This window comes from Cydia pomonella, chromosome 28 (assembly GCF_033807575.1).
Source record: "Cydia pomonella isolate Wapato2018A chromosome 28, ilCydPomo1, whole genome shotgun sequence".
Lineage (NCBI taxonomy): Eukaryota > Metazoa > Arthropoda > Insecta > Lepidoptera > Tortricidae > Cydia > Cydia pomonella.
The window spans coordinates 6,390,045-6,414,528 of record NC_084730.1 but is presented as its reverse complement, the minus strand read 5'-3'; the positions used below and the strand labels follow the sequence as shown (position 1 = coordinate 6,414,528).

The 24,484-nt window shown below is 36.9% G+C and overlaps 2 protein-coding genes across 7 annotated transcripts in view; one reads left to right on the top strand and one right to left on the bottom strand.

Annotated features, from left to right (window-relative positions):
- Positions 1-23,646, bottom strand: part of LOC133533090 (small ribosomal subunit protein eS1) — a 196,414-nt gene extending 172,768 nt beyond the window's left edge. The window contains exon 1 of the mRNA XM_061872038.1: positions 23,634-23,646. The gene's annotated coding sequence lies outside the window, so the exon portion shown is untranslated. The remainder of the gene's footprint in view (positions 1-23,633) is intronic.
- LOC133533079 (protein diaphanous) overlaps positions 1-23,856 on the top strand; it is a 72,868-nt gene extending 49,012 nt beyond the window's left edge. For 5 of the 6 annotated variants that reach the window (XR_009801791.1, XR_009801790.1, XR_009801792.1 and 2 more), the window contains 3 exons: positions 2,732-2,867; positions 5,022-5,377; positions 6,743-6,883. Coding sequence is in view for 1 of the 6 variants with exons in the window: in XM_061872021.1 (XP_061728005.1) it covers positions 2,732-2,867; positions 5,022-5,186; positions 6,743-6,900; positions 10,534-10,613; positions 15,166-15,244; positions 16,353-16,374 (640 nt within the window). In the remaining 5 variants the exon portion in view is untranslated. Of the gene's footprint in view, positions 1-2,731; positions 2,868-5,021; positions 5,378-6,742; positions 6,901-10,533; positions 10,614-15,165; positions 15,245-16,352 lie in introns of those variants that run through there. The other variant, XM_061872021.1, reaches the window with a different exon arrangement.
- Positions 23,857-24,484: the final 628 nt, after the last annotated feature.

Genomic DNA, 24,484 nt, shown 5'->3' with positions numbered 1-24,484 from the left:
AATTAGTTTTCACCCTCAAAGTATATAATAAAATTTAGCAACTTAATACTATAATCAATTAATCGAATAATTATCTTATTTAACCAATTGTAAACCCAGACATATTGCTTAAAATTCAACTATTAATAGATTCTCTGTCTTCGTACGTCATATTTTGAAGGGTTTTTCGGAGCGTTTCCTTACACTTTGAGTAGGTAACTATACAGTTACCTACTCAAAATTTAGATTTATATACATAAATCTAAATTCGCGTTAAGGCGCAGGCTAGGGCAAGGCATTCTCCATACAAACCTTGTGCAAGTTTTATTCGTTAGTTTTGGCACTTTAGCATTTAATTTCATTTTTTGCTTGTATATATTGGATATACGCAGAACTTGATGTAGAAATTTTTCGTTATTAAAAAAAAAAGAATACAAAAGTACAAAAAAAAAAATACATCAAGCTAACAGAAAAATAAGAATATTTACCAAAAATAATAACTGTAGCGCAAACACAAACGAAGAAAAACGCGCACAAAGTTTGTATGGAAAGAGCTTGCGCTACCCTTCGCCTTATTATTATTATTATTGTGGTTTTTGGGCCTTTGAGTGCCACGTCGACCAGGTAGTGATCTATTGTGACAGCCCTGTAAAGTTCATTACTGATGCCCGTTGAATCCAGGAAATTCCAGATTCTTTGGGCCGTAATGTTCTGTACCTCATAGGGTTGCAATACGTGCCGCCCTAAGTGGGTACTTCTTTTTGACATTAGTGGTCCACAGGAACAGAGAATGTGCATTGCAGTCTCCTCTGACTCATGGCAGAACCTGCATGTCGCGTCTTGTTTCTTCCCAATTTGAAACATGTGTTTGTTCAACTTACAGTGTCCAGTCAATATTCTGGTCACCGCGCAGGTTTTGTGTCTTTTGAGCTCTAAGAGCTCCTTAGCAAATTTGCTGTTGAACCCTTTGATTAGAGCTTTCGAGTGTTCTTGTCCTTTGACGAATTTCCACCAATCGATTGCTCTTATGTTTTCTAAGTTGCTGAGCAGAGAATATGCATCCCGTTTTGTGATTCCACAGAACGGTTCTGGGCCGACCAGGGGTGTGTCTGCGCCCTTTCTAGCAAGTTCATCCGCTTCTTCGTTTCCGTTAATGTCGGAGTGCCCTGGTACCCATCTAAGTATGACTACCCTTCGCCTTAAACCTGTTGTATAGAAAAGGATCCAGAGCAATGAAAAATCTCATAGTAATGTATGTACTATTGTTATGTATTGAATGCCAGGCCTTCGAGTCTAATGTAATATTGTTTTATTTTGTGTACAATGATATTGTATCTTACACCGTGGCCCAAAATTACGTTGACAAAATTAAAAAGTAAAATTTTTGAATTTGGAACGCCAAACGAATTCGGTTCATTTTCTGTTACATTCTTACACATATTGGCAACGTTTTATGAATAATAGCTTGTTTGAATTATATGAATATTTTTGGTTTTTATGATGTCTACGCAGCGTAAAGCAATAATTTCCTTGCACGAAGCGGGAAAACGACAGTGTGAGATAGTTAGATCGCTCGGTGTCAGTCGTCAACTGGTGTCCAAGACTATTGGGCGGTATAATGAACTCGGGCATCTTGCTGACCGCCCAGGAAGAGGAAGAAAGAGGACTGTTAGGACTCCGAGGCTTCGAAATGTTATAAAAAAACGGCTTAGTCGTAATCCACGGACCAAAGTGCGAAAAATGGCTCGGGAACTGGGTGTAAGTCGATCAACGGTCCAACGTATTGTCGCTAATGATCTAAAATTAAAGGCATATAAGCTACGTAAAGCTCAGCTTCTAGAAGATAAAGATAAAAAAGTTCGTCTACAGAGATGCCGTTTGATTACGCGACGTGCCGCTACTGAAAAATGGAAAAATATCCTTTTTACTGATGAAAAACTTTTTTGTATAGAACAGGCCCACAATCACCAAAATGACAGAATTTACTCTTCTAGTCGCCCCGGAGAGGTCGCAGTCATTCCCCATCGTCAAAAGCCGGATTCAGTTATGGTTTGGGGTGGTATTTGCTCTACAGGCAAAACTCCTCTCATTTTTATTGAAAAGGGTGTAAAAATAAACCAAGAAATATACAGGAGAGATATTCTGGAAGCTGTAGTTCTTCCTTGGAGTCAACAACATTTCGGCAATCAGCCGTGGATATTCCAGCAGGACTCTGCTCCATCTCACAGGGCCCGAAGTGTGCAGCAGTGGTGTAAAGACAATTTTCCAGGGTTCATAAGCTCGAAAGAGTGGCCGCCCTACTCACCTGATCTAAATCCAATGGATTATAGTTTGTGGTCTATCTTAGAAACAAGGGCCTGTGCTACAAAACACAAGAGTGTAGACGCTTTAAAAGCGAAACTTACCCAGGAGTGGGCAAAAATAACCATGGAGGAGCTGCGGCATATCGTTGAAAATTTTACCAAACGTTTGCGTTTGCGCATTAAAGCCAAAGGGGGCTATTTTGAAGACAATTGATTTTTCTTAAATAAAAAAGGCTGTATTTTTAATTTTAAGTTGTATTGAATAAGTTATGTAAGTATTTAATATTAAAACTTAAAAAAATCTTTGTCAACGTTTTTTTGGGCCACCCTGTATTTTATTATGTGCTGTTGTTAACATGTTTGATCTTGGTCGCATGACGCATTAGACTTCTGTAATGTCGTGTAAACATATTTTAAATAAATACTTAAAAATAAAATAAATATCCCAGGGCGGCGCGCGTGTCGATGGAGAACGTGCAGAAGGCGCTGAAGAAGATGGACAGCGATATAAGAGCGCTGGAGACCGACCTCAACAACTCGCGCGTGCCGCAGGAGCCCGACGACCGCTTCCACGAGACCATGAGCGTATCCTTGCCAACTACATCTACATTATTCACCAAGGCCACAGGGCTTCGAGCAACACCGGGAAGGGAGACGGCATTCGTACTATTTCCCCTCTGCCGAGGCATAGGTACAACTGTACCTATGGCGGTGCATGTGACTCGTCCGTACACAAAAATAGATCGAGGTGTGCAAGGTCTTTGACATGTGTCATTTTCTATGTATTTGTGTCGTTATTACAGATTGGATTTTGTATGTTGTGAGTGAGGAGTGCGACTGTGTGCACGTTTCCCCCCGCGAAAATGGCAGAAAGATTTGTTCGGTAAGATATCGTTCAGGCTCCTCCCTTCCGACGTGTCGGAAGCCGGTGTTGCTCGAAGCCACAGGGGCACTTTTACATGTCATTTTTTTACAAAATATGGAATCAATGAAATATTAGATGCTTGTTCCAGATGGGAACAAAGAGTTAGATATCTTAGAAAGCAAACCACAAATTAAATATAATAAATAATGTTTAATACAGTGTTTGAGTTACAAATATGGGGTTTTGAATAGTGTAGTTTGTGTGGCGATAGGAAGCAAGTGTCGCAGCTGAAGGCTCCGGCATGTGTCTGTGTGGATGCGGAGCTGTGATTGGCTAATTATACATATCACGACCTGTGCATGTTTACTTAATTTTATATATAAACAAATTCGTACGCCTAGCGGCAAAACATAGCAATATCTCTAAGACCAATACAATGTACCGATGTTATAACGAATAAATACATCGATCAATCAATCTATATTCAGCCGTTATGATTGGGTGCGGCTCAATACAATTCAAATATGTGCTCTGTTTAGTGAAAATAAGGTTGAAATTAAAATAAACGTATAATTAATGGTGATTATGGTATGGGTTTAGGGTCGGCAACGCGCATGTATCACCTCTGGAGTTGCAGGCGTCCATAGGCTGCGGTGACTGCTTACCATCAGGCGGGCCGTATGCTTGTTTGCCACCGTCGTGGTATAAAAATCGTGGCGTGAACAATACTTATTAAGAGATGTATACAGTCTCTAAATGTCGAATTACACAAAAAAATATGATAAAAAAATACAACCAACAAATACTAACATTCTTTACACATGTAAAATTCTCTAAATGTCAGAGATGAAATATAATTAAAAAAAACGATCATTAAATTATTCTTAGGGGTGTAAAAGGTCTCTAAGACTTGCAAACAATCAGAGACCGGAAAACAAAAGTTTTTTTTAATATACCACGACGGTGCCAAACAAGCATACGGGCCGTCTGGTAAGCAGTCACCGCAGCCTATGGACGCCTGCAACACCAGATATATTACATGCGCGATGGCGACCCTTTAAAAACCTGTACACTCATTCTTTAAACAACCCCATAATGTAAAAAATTATTTTTGGTACAAGCTTTTATCGCTGACTGTACTTTTCTGTCCACAGGAAATTAATACTCATCGATACAATTCTAAAAACCCCAAACACAGTAAGGTTGCGTTGTTTTATCACAGAGTTCCTATGCCCACCTTCTGTCTCCATCATCAGATCAGCTCGATGGTACCATAATATTGCATTGTCACCCGACTTACATAGGTTTGCAAATTTTCAGCTCAATGGGAAATCGGGAAGTGGGTCAAATTTAACTTCCAAGATTGTCCCACACATACATACTAACAGGGCAGGTTAAATAAATGCTTGTATAAATTAAAATACACTGAAAATATATCGCCTTCAATGAAATTACATATTTTTCTCCCTCTCAATTAAAATAAATTTAGATGCTATAGTTTTCCTTTTATTTAATTTACAGTTTTTTTTAGTCATTTGGTCTTTATGATTCCTATTGATGCCATAAAAGTACAGGTTATTTTTAAAATTTTAGGGGTGTTTATTTAACCACCCTGCAATAATTTACGGGGTGAATATATAGGTCATACTGAGCAACTTTTTTCCGGGACTAATCCCGAAATAGCGCAAAAAAATTTGGCTGTTCCATACTTTTTTATGGGAGGGTAAATTTTATTTCGCGATTTCGAGGCTAGTCCCATAGTAAGAGTTGGTCAGTATGACCTTTATATTAAGCCCGTAAATTATTGCAGGGGACTAAATAAACACAATGTATAATGGATACAATTTTAAATATATTTCCTGAACCTGCCTCAGTCATTCGCGAAAGAAGCCAGAGAACAATGCGATCTACTCCACTCCATGTTCCGGAAAATGGACGCGTTATACACAGAACTAGCAGAATACTACGTGTTCGATCCCCACAAGTACACGCTCGAAGAATTCTTCTCCGATATCAAGACTTTCAAGGACTCTTTCACGGTAAGTAATAATGATCCGTAAACTGGACGCTCTACATACAGACTCAGGAACTCGGCGACATATTACACTCCATGTTCGGAAAAATGGACGCGTTATACACAGAACTAGCAGAATACTACGTGTTCGATCCCCACAAGTACACGCTCGAAGAATTCTTCTCCGATATCAAGACTTTCAAGGACTCTTTCACGGTAAGTAATAATGATCCGTAAACATGGACGCTCTACATACAGACTCAGGAACTCAGCGACATATTACACTCCATGTTCGGAAAATGGACGCGTTATACACAGAACTAGCAGAATATTACGTGTTCGATCCCCACAAGTACACGCTCGAAGAATTCTTCTCCGATATCAAGACTTAAGGACTCTTTCGCGGTAAGTAATAATGTTCCGTAAACTGGACGCCCTACATACAGACTCAGGAACTCAGTGACGTATTACACTCCATGTTCGGAAAAATGGACGCGTTATACACAGAACTAGCAGAATACTACGTGTTCGATCCCCACAAGTACACGCTCGAAGAATTCTTCTCCGATATCAAGACTTAAGGACTCTTTCGCGGTAAGTAATAATGTTCCGTAAACTGGACGCTCTACATACAGACTCAGGAACTCAGCGACATATTACACTCCATGTTCGGAAAATGGACGCGTTATACACAGAACTAGCAGAATACTACGTGTTCGATCCCCACAAGTACACGCTCGAAGAATTCTTCTCCGATATCAAGACTTAAGGACTCTTTCGCGGTAAGTAATAATGTTCCGTAAACTGGACGCCCTACATACAGACTCAGGAACTCAGTGACGTATTACACTCCATGTTCGGAAAAATGGACGCGTTATACACAGAACTAGCAGAATACTACGTGTTCGATCCCCACAAGTACACGCTCGAAGAATTCTTCTCCGATATCAAGACTTAAGGACTCTTTCGCGGTAAGTAATAATGTTCCGTAAACTGGACGCCCTACATACAGACTCAGGAACTCAGTGACGTATTACACTCCATGTTCGGAAAAATGGACGCGTTATACACAGAACTAGCAGAATACTACGTGTTCGATCCCCACAAGTACACGCTCGAAGAATTCTTCTCCGATATCAAGACTTAAGGACTCTTTCGCGGTAAGTAATAATGTTCCGTAAACTGGACGCTCTACATACAGACTCAGGAACTCAGCGACATATTACACTCCATGTTCAGAAAAATGTACGCCATGATCACAGAACTAGCTAGTAGGTAGTTCTTTGTCCGATATAAAAACATTTTTTCTCGGTTTTGGCCTCAGTAGATTATGGAGACTAACAGGCAACGCTGTTATGAGGAATGGACAATATAGACTTTTCTTTATGTTCTTATATTAGTGTTCATGAATGTTTAAATGACAGATAACAGTAGAGGAGTAGAAAAATATTTGTACAGCCTAGGTTAGGTTAGGTATTTTGTTTGACTCGTAACTTATTTAGGTACTCGTCTTTTCTTCGGCCGTCCAAATCTAACTCATAAGCTTACATTATCAATTGACTAACGTTTTTTGTATTTCAGGCGGCGTACCAAGAAAACATAGTAGCGAGAGAGACGGAAGAGCGAGCGAGAAGAGCGCGGGAAGCGCGGGCCACGGCGGAAAGAGAGAGAAGAGATCGACAACACAGATATAAGCAGCTGGTCGACATGGACCGAGCGCAGGACGGAGTTATGGACAGGTATGTTGAGACACTTCACTGCGTGATGTATTTATATATTAATATCAATTATTCCAAAAATCATAAATATTCTACAGTTGGGGCTCTTTTACAAGTCAATACAACATTTATAGTAACTTCATATAGTGACATGAAACATCTGTAAATACAACAGCCTGGGTAAACAATACATTATAATAATCATAAAATAAATAATTACTACAATACAACAGGGATGTAATCTCCATGGTTAGTAATACATTAAATCTGGAGATGTAAAAGGTCTCCAATGTCAGAGTACTAATACTAATAAGATTTGGAGGTGTCAAGTCTCTCCAAGTGTCTCTTTTCATGTTTCGCAGCTATATGGTTTTCAAGGGTTACTAAGAGTGCCACTATGATTTATGTGTTTTGGACAGGTATTTTTAATATTTAGAGACCACACTGCGTGACCGTATACGGAACCATTTCTCGTTACATGTTTTGCTGCTATATGGTTTTCAAGGGTTACTACAGTGCCACTAGTTAAAAAAAAACATTTTCGTGATTATTAAGCGTAGTCTAATGGTGAGACGTGCGGGTTTGAATTCTTAACTCTTAACAATGAATGTCTTGGAACTTCTGTACTTATTTTGATACTTACCAGAACGTTGTTTGTCGGTGGTGGAAAACATTGTCAGGAATCCGTGAAATCCCAACGAAGACAAAAGGATTTAAATGCCGAAACTGAATGCTCCTTTGGGTTGGATTCTAATTGGCAGTCAAATTCTTAAAAAATACTGTCTACAACGTGTCTTAGGTTGAACCGGGAACGGTGCTGTTTGTGGAGACAGGTCTATTTAAGCTTACACGGGCTACATGTTATGTTATAAGTATTTCATTTTTTTCATTTCATTTATTAATTGCATTCCATGGTACATACAGATGTTATGTTAAATTAAATTGTCACAACATGGACCCTGAGTAGGGTATAGCAAGTTAAACTTATCAACTAAATACTTAAAATTACCTTACAAAACATATTATTACCTATTGCCTTCTATCTAATTTAAAATATCGCGAGTCTTACTAATACTAATTTCTAATAATAACTAGCGTGTAATTATCTAAATAATAATAATGTCAATTCATTAAATCATTCCATTACATTGAGACAAAGGTAAAAGATAAAAGATAAAATAAAATAAAAATAAAATTGAAATTAATACTTATTCGTTATCAGATGTCATAAATTCTTGATATGAATAGAATGATTTACTAATTAACCACGATTTGAGTTTATTTCGAAATATATTATAGCTTTCAACAATTTTAATAGAATCTGGGATTTTATTATATATTTTTATTGACTGGTAATAGGGCCCGTTTTTATAAATAGTTAATTTAGGTTCTTGAAGTGCTAGTTGTCTATTTCGACGCGCGCTTTTAACATATTGGAAGTTAGATATGTGTTTTCTTACAAATAGTCCAACCTCCAGTATGTAAATGCATGGCAAAGTAAGAAGCTTTAGGTTAATAAAGTGTGGTCGGCAGCTTTCTGGTTGTCGGATATTGGCTATAACACGCACGCATTTTTTTTGTGCTATGAACAGATCTTCGACGTCTGTGCTATTCCCCCATAGGATTACTCCGTACCGCAACCATGCATAGGCATATGCATAATATGCCGAAAGTGCACAATCTACGTTGGTGTTCCTTTTTAGCACACTTAATGCAAACAAAAAACGTGATAGTTTGTTCCTGACCTCTTCAATATGCGTTTTCCAATTTAAACCCGTGTCAATGTTTAGTCCTAATATTTTGAATGAGCTAACCTCTTCGATGCCAAGTGCTTTTGACGTTGCCGATAAATCTAAATCTTCTTTCTGGTACGGGTGAAATTGAATTAATTTGGTTTTGCTCATATTAAGTTCCAAATTATGTTCATTTAACCAATTCACAATTTCCGTTAAAGTTTCGTTGATATCACTCTGAAAGTTATGGTTTTTAGGACTTCTAAACAAGAGTGATACATCGTCTGCGAACATGATGCAAGTATGTTTTGTAATTTTGGGCAAATCATTGATGTAAACTAAAAATAGGATACATCCCAAAACCGACCCCTGAGGTATGGAACAATTTGTTATTAGGGTGTCTGATTGTATGTTTGAGACTTCTCCTGTTTTTTTGTCATGGTGTTGGATATGTACGCATTGCGCCCTGTCTTTCAAGTAAGATTGTAACCATTTGTGTACACCGCCTCGAATACCTATTCCATAAAGTTTATTTAATAGGATAGAATGTGAAATTTTGTCGTATGCTTTCGTCATATCTAACATCAAACCGATAGCGTAATGTTTATCTCTTAGATAATTAAGAATTTCATTGACGTATTTATATACTGTGAGCGTGGTGCAGTGGTTTTTGCGAAAACCATTCTGATTTACATCTAATAGGTGAAATTTTTCTAAAAACTTGTAAACGCGATTTGCCATTGTTTTTTCGAAAAGTTTGGATATTACAGGTAATAAGGCTATGGGTCGATATTGGGTTGAATTTTGCGGGTCACTTTTATTTTTAAGAATTGGTTTTATTATTGTAAATTTTAATTTATCTGGAAAAGTTGATTGCGCATATGACTGGTTAATTAATTTAGTAATTATAGGTGTAAGTTCCGTACTACAGTTTTTTATCAAAGCTGTGGGTATTTCGTCTATGCCGGCACTATATTTGTTTGGAAGTTTCTTTATTATTGAGTGTACTTCGTTATCAGTTACGGGGCTAAGGAACATCGAGTTTATGGCAGGTTGCATAACCAGCCGTCCAGTTGGTCGATTGCCCTGCGTGCAAGATGATGCACCCACGGTCGAAAAATAATTATTAAATAGATTAGATACTAGTCGAGGACATTCTACAGTGGAATTGTGGTGTTTTAGTGTTATGTTAGACGAACGATTTATGATTTTTGAACCAATTATGTTGTTTATCATGCTCCACATACTTTTAGTTTTATTACTTGAACTTAGAATTTGACGAGCATAGTTGAGTTTCTTAGAAGTTTTAATGCTCTTTTTTAATATATTTTTATACGTGTGATAGTGTTTTTTTAATATTTTATCGTTAGACTGATTGACTAACAATTGGAGGAGTCTTTTGTGCCTGCATGAACGCTGATGTAACTTTGCTTTTGAGTGGCATTAACGTGAGACACTTCTTTCGGTTCTTGTCTGTTTGTCTGATTTAATTTCTTGTCCTTTAATTATTTATATAAGAATTCAAGTCTTGGAGACCCTTTACATCTCTAAGGATAATTTAATAATATTTTTTTTTAATAATATTTTATCTCTGACACTTAGAGACTTTTACATCTCTAAAAAATGTTAGTACTTGTTGGTTGTATTTTAAATCATAGTTTTTTGTGTAATTCGACATTTAGAGACTGTATACATCTCTAATAAAGTATCTAATATTTAATTAATTCCATATATGTAATTGTATTTTGTTATTTTTATTGCTTGTAAAAAATTGACATGTAAAAGTGCCCATGTGGCCTATTTGCTGAATAAATGTTTGATGTTTGAGGGCCTTAGTGCCTTCTCTTTTACGTTGTGATTTCACAGATTAATTTCAGAAATGTATAAATATAATGGTACTTATTACCGTTGTTTGTTCCAGCCTAATGGAGGCCCTGCAAAGCGGCTCAGCGTTTAGCAGAGAACGGCCGAGGAAAAAGGCGAACCCGCGGGTCGCTGGAGGTTAGTTGTTTTTAAGTTGCTGTTGTTTAGATAAAATTGGGTAGTTGTTGATTGAGTTTCTAGACCACTATAGTAACTTGTCTCCGAAATAAAGGATATAAAAAGCGCGCCAGGAGCATATTCCGTCAGTCATCGCCTCCTGGGTGATACTTTGTCAGGGTGATAGTTTAGATGCTGTTTTAATTTTAAAAACCGTCGGCCGGTTGTATCGCGGTGGAAAGACCGTCAGCTGTAAAATGAACATGTAAAAAATACGCACCTTACCACTTTATAAAGCAAAGTATGCGTGTTTAAATTGCGTAATCCGTTTATGGCGTTTCGTGTGATGAAATGCTACATGCAAAGTTTCATGATTTATTGTTGCAATCGTAAAAAGTTAAGCGCTTATTTTTTACCTGTTCATGCGACCAGCTGACGTTCTTTCCACCGCGATATAACCGGCTGACGATTTTTTTAACTAACAATAGCATCTGAACTATCATCTGACAAAGTACCAAAGACATTTTTTTACGTGTTTCGGTGGCTGCCCTTCCTCAACCCACCAACGCAGCGGCAGCTAACGTCTACGAGGGTTCATCATACATAGCCGTTAACCACAATACAAGTTTTCACCCGGGAGGCGATTTGTCATGGAAATCTGTTCCTGGCTCGCAGTCTAATATTCAATTTTCTCGGAGATATGGGCAAACTTAGACCACCGGTGGCACCTGTCATCATGCCTGTCACGTTCTAATAAGTATGTTAATGCGAAAATGACAGGCAGAGTGACAGGTGATAAAAAGGTGACCGTGCTTAGCCCGCTGGTTGAATTGCATCCAATTCTCATGTGAATTGTGATACGTGACTAGATTTTGAATGGTTAATACCACATGGTACGGTAAAAGTAAAAAAATGTGCATATAAAAATACAATTATAAAAACAGTTACTCTAGTGTACTAAAGAAATGTATCACACCAGAGCACACTGGCTGCATGTGCGTAGATGTGCACGCACACGTCACGCAAGCGGTGTGTCGTCGCTCATAAGAATCTGTATATTACAACGCGCACATGCTCTCTACGTACACGTAGCCGGTGTGGTCTGGCCTTAAGACTCATTATCCCGTGTTCATTTCACGCGGCACTATTAGAGGAACTAAGCGATGAGGATGGAATGGTGCACGCGTTTTTGCACCGTATTGAAGGTACTTAGGTTGCTGTTGATTACATTAAAGAACAATAAAAATGGGTCATTTTCTATTGCGACTTTGATATAAAGCGACCCGTTTTAATTGTTTGAGAGATTTTTTTTATATTTTATTCGTCACAGTAGAGAGTTATGTATACGTTTTATTAGCTGTGAATGTGTGAGAATCAATGGCGGCTCATCAGTTATACCTACATTGAGGTGGCCTAGTTTTTTCTTAAAGGCATGTAGAACCAGGTACTCGTCTCAAATTAACCCCCTTCTTCATAAACAGCTACTAAAGTTAATTAATAGAATCAGGCGTTACTTTGCGGAAATCCATGCTAATTAAAGCAAGAAATATTACTTTGCTAATCCGCGAGAAAATAACGTGTTAGTCAATCAGTGCTGGTGGCCACTCAGTCAGTCAGTTGTCGGGTGTCAGACCGTCAACATCTCCAGCATCTCCTGAGGATGCCTCGTAGAGACGCGAAACACGTGTCGAGTTTTGTACTTTTGGTGGTGGGTTGTTATATTTATTTGCGTATTTATTTTTGCGGTGGGAGGGTGGGAACATTAATTGCATGTAAAATACGCAAGTAAGTATAACGGGTTAGCACTGATTGACTAACACGTTATTTTCTCGCGGATTAGCAAAGTAATATTTCTTGCTTTAATTAGCTACTAAAGTTGACAAGCCGCTATTAATCGTTTGTCCCTTTCCGACGTATTGGTATGATGGCAAGGGACAAACGATTATTAGCGGCTTGTCAACTTTAGTAGACGATGAATAAGGGGGTAAGACAATTTCGTGCTTCGAATTTGACAGGTAATCGAGATGGCGCTGTACAGCTCCATACATTTTGCGGTAACTCTGACTGTCAAAAGTTGACGTTTGACAATTCAGTGACCATAAACATATGGCGCAGTACAGCGCCATCTGTTTTGAAAGCAAACTAAGGGGCACGTTTTTTCAGCCTTTACCTAAATAAATAAATAAATATTATAGGACATTATTACACAAATTGACTAAGTCCCTCAGTAAGCTCAATAAGGCTTGTGTTGAGGGTACTTAGACAACGATATATATAATATATAAGTATTTATAAATACTTAAATACATAGAAAACACCCATGACTCAGGAACAAATATCCATGCTCATCACACGAATAAATGCCCTTACCAGGATTTGAACCCGGGACCATCAGCTTCGTAGGCAGGGTCACTACCCACTAGGCCAAACCTCTCAATCACAATGGCTCTTTGGTTCTATGGATGCTCCACCACTGATTCATTTATCACATATTTTCAACAAAAGTTACCATACAATCGGCTATAATAATAAGGTTGGTATTATGTACATCCATAAATTGCGCAGAGTCGGCGATGCGCTGTGGCCTGCGCCTGCGGCGGAGGACAGGGCAATACACCCCTTTACAAGTTCATATATTTATTCAACATTTCAGTGGGGTCGTTGTTTAACATTAAATAAGATGCTTATGCTTTTGATGTGGTGTGTTATAGATGTTGTAAATTTTGTTGCATTTTTTCCTAGTCACAAATCTATATACTTATATCATAGACGCCTTCAGAGTTTTTTTTAATGCTGACTGAATTTATAAATAGTGTTTTTGATATAACCCCAAACTTAAACAAGACGTAAGTCTTAGTGGTATGAAATGATTCTGAAAGATAATTTTAATTTGCTTACAACCACAACAGCATAAATAATTTTTGATTATTTTTCGAGCGGCAATGTATTTTGTACATCGTGATCACTTGTGACGTCGCGTCATTAAATGCGATGTTTTGAGTTAAAACGAAGTAGTGATATGCTTGCAGAATTATTTTATATGGAAAATAAAAGTCGTCCATTTTTAGGGTTCCGTAGTCAACTAGGAACCCTTATAGTTTCGCCATGTCCGTCTGTCTGTCTGTCCGAGACTTTGCTCCGTGGTCTAATAGTCCTAGAAAGCTGAAATTTGGCATGGATATATAAATCAATAAATCCAACAAAGTCGTACAATAAAATCTAAAAATTTAATTTTTTTAGGGTACCTCTCCTATATGTAAAGTGGGGGTCTGTTTTTTTTTGCTTCAAGTCTACAGTGTGGGGTATCGTTTGAAAGGTCTTTCAAAACTAATAGGGGTCTTTAACAAACATTTTTTGATAACGAGAATATATTCGGAGATAATCGCTCCGAAAGAAACCCCCCCCCCCCCCTCTAACTTTTGAACCGTATGTCGAAAAAATATGAAAAAAATCGTAGAAGTAGAGCTTAAGAAAGACATTAAATGAAAACTATAGCGGACATGATCAATTTAGCTATTTTTCCCGTTCATAGTAAAAAGACGTACATCCACAGTTCATCCTTTGGTTAACAATCTTACTTACTTACTTTGCTTATTTTAAGCTTCAGTTTAGCTTATTGCGACGGAAGACTAACTACGGAACCCTACTCTGAGCATGGCCCGACATGCTCTTGGCCGGTTTTTATAAAATGTATTAAATTGTGTTCATTAACGTCTAAACTACCCTTTGATTATGTGGTCGTATCAAAAATACACGCTGTATATTTATGAATTTTGTATTTATAACCTGTCTTTAGTGCTATTAGAAAGTAATAGATATTTACTAAACACTAAACTAATCTAATGTATAAACCATTTCAATAACTTTCAATTTCTCACTATGGAGTAGGAGTCGACTCCATCTTAAAGGAGTGGCTAGACACAGCTCTGGATATAAATAAGTAGAGAAATTGGGAAAGGCCTTTGCCCAGAGCCCAGCAGTGGGACACGACAGTAATACGGGTCCAAATAATAAAAAGTAATAATTCTTTATGAAAACGAAACTAAGAAATAAGAATTGTTTTTAATTGGTATAAACTAAACGACATGATGCGTCAGTGTCTTACATGATAAATGACGTTGCAACATTTTAATACAAAATGCATTTATTATCAGGGTGTGGAGCCATCGTGCCAATCGTTAACGCTCCGTAGCGAACGAAACGCAACGGTCACTGTCGCACTAATATGGAAGAGTGATAGAGAGATGACTACGCTACGGAGCGTTAATTGACACGTTGGCTAAGGCACCTGGTTATAAAGGCCTGTAGATAAACTGAAGTTCAAACTCCATCATTTGGTTTTAAGCGACTGAACAACACTGTCTCATTAAATATAAATGTGTCAAGCAACAGATTGTATTACTGCCTCGCTACGCTCGTCCGTCTAACTTGCAGTTATCCATTCAGATATAAATACAATGATTATCTCCAAACAAAATAACTAAGGCTACAGCATGACCCCTTTACAAATAAAAAGTGCATTACGCAACAGATATTATAACAGGCCTCGCTTAACTCGCTTCTTGTTTGCCAGCTGAACGGCGCGCGCAGCTGAGCCGCTCGCGCTCGCGCTCCGGCCTCACCGGACCACTCACCACGCGGGAACTGACTAAGTAAGTACCTAATACTGATTAGTATGTACATATATGAAATATACACAAATACTACCCTTTCCTATCACATAATAACAAAGATAATTTGAAATAGAGGTGGATTTTCAAAGAAAATTTTGTAGTCACAGTAAATTTACTGCCATCTTTCGACACAGATCATGTGTCCAAATAATAAATAGTAATAATTCTTTATAAATCGAAACTAAGAAATGAGAATTGTTTTTAATTGATGATAGTAAATTTACTGCCATCTTTCGACACAGATCATGTCTAGAAAGATGGCATTAAATTTACTGTGACTAATGACGTTCTAAAACTATTTGACTTTGACCCTTATCTTTTCACTTTAATTTGTTTAATATCAAAAAGTGACGCCATCTATTAGATCAAAGGCCAGGGGTATTATAGATTACACAACTTTTGGGTTATGCCCGGTAAGATGGCGCCACTTTTTGATATTTACCAAAATTAACACTTATCAGTAAAAGAATGAGGATCAAAGTCAAATGGCGTTCTAAAAGTTTTAATCATGTGTCGAAAGATGGCAGTAAATTTACTGTGGCTACAAGATTTTATTTGACACTTCACTTCTATTTCAAATTCTCTTTGATTTTAATTGTAATTTTTTTCGGAGCAAAGGAATTTTGTATTAACTATAAGCGGAAACTCTTTTGGTTTATGTTATAACTATATCTTTTACCTTATTGTATTATTATGTGCTGTATGTTTCCCAAATAAATAAATAGATAAAAATAAATAAATAAATAAAATGTACCAGTGCTGGGGTGCTTGGGACAGTGGTCCCGATAATTGCTAACTTAAACCCTAATCCCTTGCAGTAAGGCGGGTCCACACAGAACGAGCTGCCTCGCAAGGAAATTGCCGCGCAAAGCAGCTCGGTCGGTGTACACGTGCCTCGTCCGCATTGCCTCGGGCGAGGCACGTCTCCACCGACCGAGTTGCTTCGCGCGGCAATTTCCTTGCGAGGCGGCTCGCTCTGTGTTGACCCGACTGTAGAGGCGACCCACAAGGTGCCAATTAAAATTAGCCTGTCAAGCAGGACGAGGACATTTACATTAACCATTAATAATATGTTTTTTTTTTTCAGCGAGTTGCTTAGCAACGCGTGATAGCTCATAACAAGTGATACTAGTATGTAGCATATACACCAGTCAACAAGGATTCATTGAACCCCTCTTAAATATTGTACAGTCAGCATCAATAGTAGCGGATGAAACAACGCGGCAAAAGTATCTGACATCCCGGATAACTTTTCCAAATATAGATAAATTTCTTGTGAATTTTCACGTTCAAAACTATATCCTTTACGGTCTTAGTTGTTCTATATTAAATACATCACTTTTTGTTAAGCCGTTACAGAATGGTAGGTACTTATGAAGCGTTATTTGATCCGCTACTTTCGACGCTGACTGTAGCTAAATATATTGATGTCGAGTTTTTAATACTTTTTTTAGCACATTCACGAGAAATGTATTGGATTTTTTGTGTAAGCAATATTTTTCCATTAAATTGCGCATAGATTAATTAAATAACACACAAAGACTGGGAAAACATGGCAATTGTTTGAATTAGGATTAATATTCCGAGCAACCCATTAGTTAAAAGTGAAATAGCTATGAAAGTGAAATAAGAAAACCGTACAGTTATTGTAGAAACGCCTCAATACTAATTTATAAAAATACTCTTGTAATGCAATTCACAGTCGGGTGGGTTACCACGACGTTCTAACGCCTTGTTGATTGGACTAGAAGTAAGCCCGTCTCACATAGAAGTGTCTACTTATGTATCTCCATTAATAAAAAAATTATATGTACATTTTAAATATTTTGTATAGAATTGAATTCGTGTTTCGTCGGTTTTTTATTATGACTTCGAAATGATTTGGTTTTCATAAAAGATTTATTCAGAAAAAAAATGCTTGAAAATATTATACTAATGGCGGTCTTAAAGCTAATATAATAAGGCAATCTCTACCAGTGTACCATTGGGTCAAATAGATATTTATTGTTTGTGTAGGACTTAACCTCTTGTGTATCAAAGTCCTTAAACTAGTACAAATGACCTCCGATGAAATTTGAATCATTATTAAGTGGAATAGAGTTGATTTTGTTTTGTTTCGTTCGATATTAAAACGAAACAAATTTAATAACTAATACCATTGATTCAAATTTTCCTTGTATGATGGCTAGCTCTAGACCAGCATTGCCTAAGCTATGGGTCGTGATAGGGTGGTTCAAAATGTTGCTACTCCACAATTATACACGGTGTAACATGAGGGAAACGAAAGATTTTAACAGTGTATTCCTGATCACATTTAGAGACTTAAATGTCACATAAACTTATCTGGATTTCTACTAGTTTCAGAGTTAATACAAAAAAAAAATTGTATTGTAACTTAGTTCAAAACGCCTTTTTGATGGCGATTATGCCATTATGGGGCGTAGTCTAAATATCCTTACTGATAGATGTCAAAAAGTGACAAGTAACCTATGCAAAAACTAGGTTTTACAAAAAATATCGTAAAAATTCATTTTCAGTGCCAGTTACCATAACATTACCTTTTTATTTACAAATACCTTCGAGCAACACCGGCTTCCGACACGTCGTAAGGGAGTAGCCTAAGCGATATCTTACCGAACAAATCTTTCTGCCATTTTTTTGCGGGGGGAAACGTGCACACAGTCGCACTTCTCACACACTACATACAAAATCCAATCTGTAATGACGACACAAATACATAGAAAATGACACACGTCAAAGATAAATCTTGCACACCTCGATCTCTTTTTATGTACGGACGAGTCACAACATGCACCGCCATAGGCACAGTTGTGCCAATGCTTTGGCAGAGGGGAAATAGTATGAATGCCGTCTCCCTTCCCTGTGTTGCTCGAAGACAAATATATTCAAAAATTGGAAAAAAAATTTTTTTTTGCGAAACTGACTAAAACTTAAACTTTGGCCTCAGAAGTGCCTGGTTAAAATCTTTTAGGTTCCTCGTGTTACACCGTGTATAAACCAATTTTGAGAACAATCACTCATTATTTACAGGTCGCTCAAAATGGGGCAATTCTGCCATACTAAAATGTATGAAATGAACTTGACCACAGAAAAATTCAAACCTAGAGGCGTTTTAATGGTTTTATTACGCTTATCCCTATTTATAGTCTGTATCTTTAGGTATTTAAAAAAAGGTAAAGAAACAATTTGTACATTTTCGGGTAGTTTTAATATTTATTGGTTAACCAACCAAATACAAAACCGCCTGGATCTGTCACTGAACGACCTGACTTTAAACCTACTTTATTTGATCATGTCATGTTTTCATGTACCCTCAACTGCCTTAAGGAGCCATTTGAGGGTAGATTTTGTTTACCTTTTTTAAATACCTAAAGATACAGACTATAGTTACAGCTAAATAAAACATAAACCGGCTATTTTGTTATTTTTGAATTAATGTGATTTTTATTTATTGTATGAGATATCAAAATTCTAAAGCAATGTTGAGCGACCAGTAAATTATGAGCAACTGAGTCAAAATTTGACACATACATGACTACTTCATAATAGTACAAAGGGAGAAAAGATTGCAATTTTTTTTCCATACAAACGTGGACCACCCTAGTCGCGACCCGTTGGTGGGTCGCGAGCGAAATTTGAGTGGGACCTGGGATATAAGACGATATGCTTGAGGTGAGTCCTGAATTTGGCAGTATTGGTTTGCTCAACTTTGAGAACCACTGGGCTAGAGGTTAAAAATCTAATAATTTCGAAGTCTAAACTAATTTAGTTTTATTAACTCCTTAACAAGTGACTCGATCATCTTTTACATTATTATTACAATTTAAAAAGTGACCGGAATAAATATTGATAGCAATGGTAGTGCCTATATTAGGAGGCCTTTATGTAGGCCTAAGGCCATAGGATAGAAAGAGAGTTTTAAGGGCTGTAAGAGAGAAAAGGAGAGAGAATAGCTTGAGCTTTTATGGCACCAATGGAATCTTAAATAATGTATAAAATAATAACTTGAGTTTTCGTTCGGATCTGTAATCTTGACCTTTTTACTATTGAATTGGCGGTTAGTTAGTTATTCAATTGGCGGTCGATAACGATTCTCATCTTGGATAATGAAATTGGACATTTTATAAAAATACTTCTGTATTTAGAAATGGCTATATTGATAGTTATTATTACTATAGAGAAGCCATACTAAACAATGAAATTGTCGCAAAACGTCGTAAGCGCCGTATAATTAATTTATGTTAAGGGCACCAATGATGGAACATTTAAAAGAAAATTCATGGCGCTTATGTTAAGGGCCCCAATCATAGGACATTCAAGAGAAAATTCATGGCGCTAATGTTAACGGCACCAATCATGGGACATTTAAGAGAAAATTCATGGCGGTTATGTTAAGGGCACCAATCATAGGACATTCAAGAGAAAATTCATGGCGCTAATGTTAACGGCACCAATCATGGGACATTTAAGAGAAAATTCATGGCGGTTATGTTAAGGGCACCAATCATGGGACATTCAAGAGAAAATTCATGGCGCTTATGTTAAGGGCACCAATCATGGGACATTTAAGAGAAAATTCATGGCGCTAATGTTAACGGCACCAATCATGGGGCATTTAAGAGAAAATTCATGGCGCTTATGTTAAGGGCCCTAATCATGGGACATTTAAGAGAAAATTCATGGCGCTAATGTTAACGGCACCAATCATGGGACATTTAAGAGAAAATTTGGAGTAATTTTGATATTTTACCGACACCTGTGAAATTTCTACCGCTGTATTCGTTAAAATTTGAATGTGTTATTCGTCTTTTAGGTTTTCTATGTATTTAATGAAAGCTGCTGCAATTGGTTTCAATATTATTAACATATTAAAATTATGGTTTTTTGCTCCAGTCATGGGATGTATGGCGCCATTAATTTTCAAACTAACAAATGTCAATGAAAAATAAAACTGAAGCAGCTCTATTGCTCTTGTTTATGGTAAAATGTTGCCAGCGTTTAAAAACTGATGGTAAATACTTGTATTATAGGATTTGTCTATACGATCCCATTACTGGTGTCAGTCCCAACATAGGGGTGTTGACTATAAGCGTCATGGTCGCGAGATTCACGCTCCGCTTCTATGGTTTGTTGTCAAAACAACAAGTCGTGGCGCAAAATACTGGTTCTCTGTGCCGGGTCTATACGTAGTAATAATATTTCAATGTATTGACTATGGTTATTGGAATAAAAAAAGTTGTCATAATTTGCGTACTGCCTGTATAAAAAGATTATAAAGAGGCCTAAAGATGCCTACAGGTGTGAGGTAGAAAAAGAGAGAACTATTGATGTAAGGGTAAGAGGGACAGAGAAAGAAAAAATGATCATGCTTCTTATGAATTTGACACTAGTTTCAATAATTTAGATAGTAGTGTTGAATACTTTGTTAAATATGAAATAAAACAAAACCATTTGTTTGGAGAATTTAATAACTGGAGACGCCTTGTCTGTAATTTTCTGTACAAAACAGTCTGCCGATTTTTACGGGGGAGGGGCACGTCAAATGTATGGCTATTTGTAGATAACGTAAACGTCAGTTCATAGAATACATATAACCATTGGCCGAGGTTTTCGACAGAGGGGTCAGCTCTTAGGCGACTCCGGTTATTAAATCCTCCAAGTAGCTTTGTGATATAATTTTTATAAAACTTGATTCACACTTTATAATCTCTTGCGTTACTTTTTGTATTAAATAAAATTAGGGCCTACAATTATCAACACCAGCTGTTATGGGCCTTTAACACATTAACATCGCGAGCTGCCCCGAAATCACGCGCGGTAAAATACACACGGAGGCGCTTTGGCACTGATCGTGATGTTAGCGTGTGAAACGCCTAATATATCCTAAAAAATATTAATACCTAATTATTTGACACATAAATCTAACATACAGTATGTTCGTCTTGTGTTACAAAACAAAAAAGTGTGCGTCAAAAAGTAGATTTAAAACGACAAATGTGTTTATTATAAGAATCTTCCAATACTTTACGTTCTAATACGCTTGTAATAATTATAAACGACAATATTGATGTCCGATATTTAGACTGTTTGTCATATTTTGACTAGATTTGTCCAATTATATTATGTGATTTTATTTATTGATGGTATATCGATTAACAATATGTTCGTACTAACCACTCCAATCGATCGATAATCGATCGATGGTAGAATGGAACAGTAGACGTCGATCGATCGCTTGGTCTACGAAGAAACTATCGATTAGCGTCATAGATAGGCAGGATCGTATAGATGTGGTATACCGCGTGCGGGACAGAACATACGCAATGCGACAAAATTAAAAATACGTTTTAACATTCCTGACAACATACCAAAAACAACCTACGTGATTTGGTCGGGTTATTTTTGTACCACCAAAATTTACGGCGGGGAATAAAAAAAATTAAACTGTGACAAGGACCAACAATAATAACGCTTTCTGTGCTATTCCTACTTTTCAGTAGACTATCCCGTTCTGTGAGTTCCCCCCACCACTCACGCCCAATCCATACTAAATACTACATTCATGGTCGACGTCGACTATTCCATTCTACCATCGATCGATTGGTTTGGTAACACCCTTTTAAGATCGATTCTCACTAACGCGTAGACAAACGCGACAAATGCGACCATATTTCGCAAGCAGACGAGCATGGGCAAACCATAAAAGTGTATACAATAGTAATACTTATTTATATTGATGACAAACTCGCTAAGTTTTCGCGTATATTGTTTGTTATACACTTCAAGCAACATCCGGAAGGGAGTCTACAAGTGTTTATACTAAACGTACAGAGTAAGAAATACATATTTCTGATCACGACTTATGAATCAACCTGTATACCTACTTATTTCAATGGAATAAAACCCACAATTGTGTACTCATTTATGACCTCGTCTATTGTCAATTCTGTAATATACCGCCATAACGCACAACATAAATTAATAAATTAATCTAGAAAGACCTCAGCAGCTCTAGCACAACTGACCGCGTCACCACCTCTTTCTAACTAGTTCCGTGCGAAAGGGACAGGCCTTGCGACATAACGGGCACTTGACCAGTTCCGTGCGAAAGAGACAGGTGGCTGGCTTGCGACTTGGCGGGCAGTTGTGCTAGCCCTGCAGATAAGGGACGATGAGTTGTTTTTTTTTATAAAAATAATTGGTATGTATGTATATTTTAGCGTCATTATTTAAGAAATGTCTAAACCTGGAGCCTGTTTCTAAATAGCGTGTAACTTGTCACTTTTTCACTTTCACTTTTTGACAGGTTTTGTTAGAAAGGGACTTCTACTTGTATTACAAGCTACAAGCGTTTGAGAAACGGGCCCCTGTGGGCCAATTTTTGAACTTCGAGCGCTCGATTTCGTCATTCGAATATCTGTGGAAAACTGTGAAATGTTATTTAAACACGAGCGTAAAAATTCAAAGTGGTTGAGCACCCCCTTGAAGTGGAGATAAAGTTACAAAACTTGGTTTATTTTATCAGCATAATAAGTGTAACAAAATAAGTGGGTGCCCCGTTGGAAAATAAAAAAATGGTTTATTGAACCACCCTAGGAGCCACACGAAATCGAAAATAGCAATCTTAAAAATTCACATCGATCACAATTGAAATCCATCGCTTGAAATTCAAACATCGGCCCCTGCTATCGTAAATTTATTCACTCACCTATGGTTTTAGTGTAAAATATAAATATGTTAATATTTCACCTGCATTGCCTATACATATGAATATGTGCTAGAACTCTTTGAGATTATTTGGAGTCAGTTCATTTTTATTGTATCTTAATTTTGTGTATTTCCTTTGTATATAATGAATATTTTAAGCGACGTAAAATGTGTTTAAATATTTTTTTTATAAGATAATGTGAAGCTAACTTATAGAACTATGTGGTATGTCACCAATCCTTTTTTAAACAGTTTCAGGCTATATATGATACCTAATATAAATATAATATTACAAGAAAAAATACTGTGTGCTTGGTACTCTTTTCGAAGATAAAATGCATATAATTTGAAATTCTTGAAAGTCAGTTTTATACAGCCTATGTAATAAAATAAACGAAGCACTTCATTAATTATTCGTATTCACTTCATTCAAATAAAAATATGCTTTTAAATGTTCTAATTCAATTCCTAAATAATTTGTTTTTATTTCGTCAGAAAGAGAACGTTTAATCTCATTTTAATATAATTTTAATGTTTTTTATTCTCGATTGTTATGTTCGCTCCACACTCACGTCGAAAAACGAATGATTTATGTTAATATCATAGCAAAATTTATGTAAGCAGTGCAAAATTAACCTTCATCTTCTTCTTAACGCTTTCCTGGTTGCAGCCCGGACTGTATATCCCCTAGAATAAGAGTTATGTCCTCGAGAAATCGCGCGTTTTTTGCGACCAGTGTGGAGCGAACTTTATGATGTAGCGTCGGAAAATGTATGGTATGCATAATTATATTGAACCGTAATGTAAATATATTTTTGTAAAATGTTACAATTTTTAATTAATTATATGTTTTTTGAACTTAACGTGTTTTTCTTTTTACTAATTTCACGAAATTCGAAATTGCAATAAATATCCTTTGTGATAGGCGATAACTTTGAGTCACCAAAACGCCTGAATGTACACATTTTAAATAGGGGGCTTGTAGAGTCAGACCAAGCTAAGTCGGCAGCGATATGATAGCCCAGACTGTGCAAGTGCAACGTCATAATTTCATAGATGTTTGACGTTTAAAATAACCCTTACACTGTCCGGGCTATCAAAATTGTTGCCAACTTATCTTGTACTCGAACACTTTCAGTCCGCTCCAATCTACAAGGTTTTCCCAAAAAATCCAAATATATTCCAATTGATTCAGCTTTGATGATTCCACATTTCCCGGAACTGAAATATATTTTGAACCTTAAGGAATCTCATGTTAACGTTGAGATTCTATTGGCACGTATATTGTAGCTACTAAGCCTAATAGGGTTAAGCTGCGACGCCAAGAGAACTGATTTTTATTGATTGTGTTTTTTTTTTCGTCACGTTTATCGTTTAAATAAAACCTTTATGGTGGATATATATTTTTCGGAAAAAAATCTTCCCTACCCTGTACGATATAAGTGCAATTTATCTGTGTGTCCTAAAAATATATCTACGTCATGATCTCCA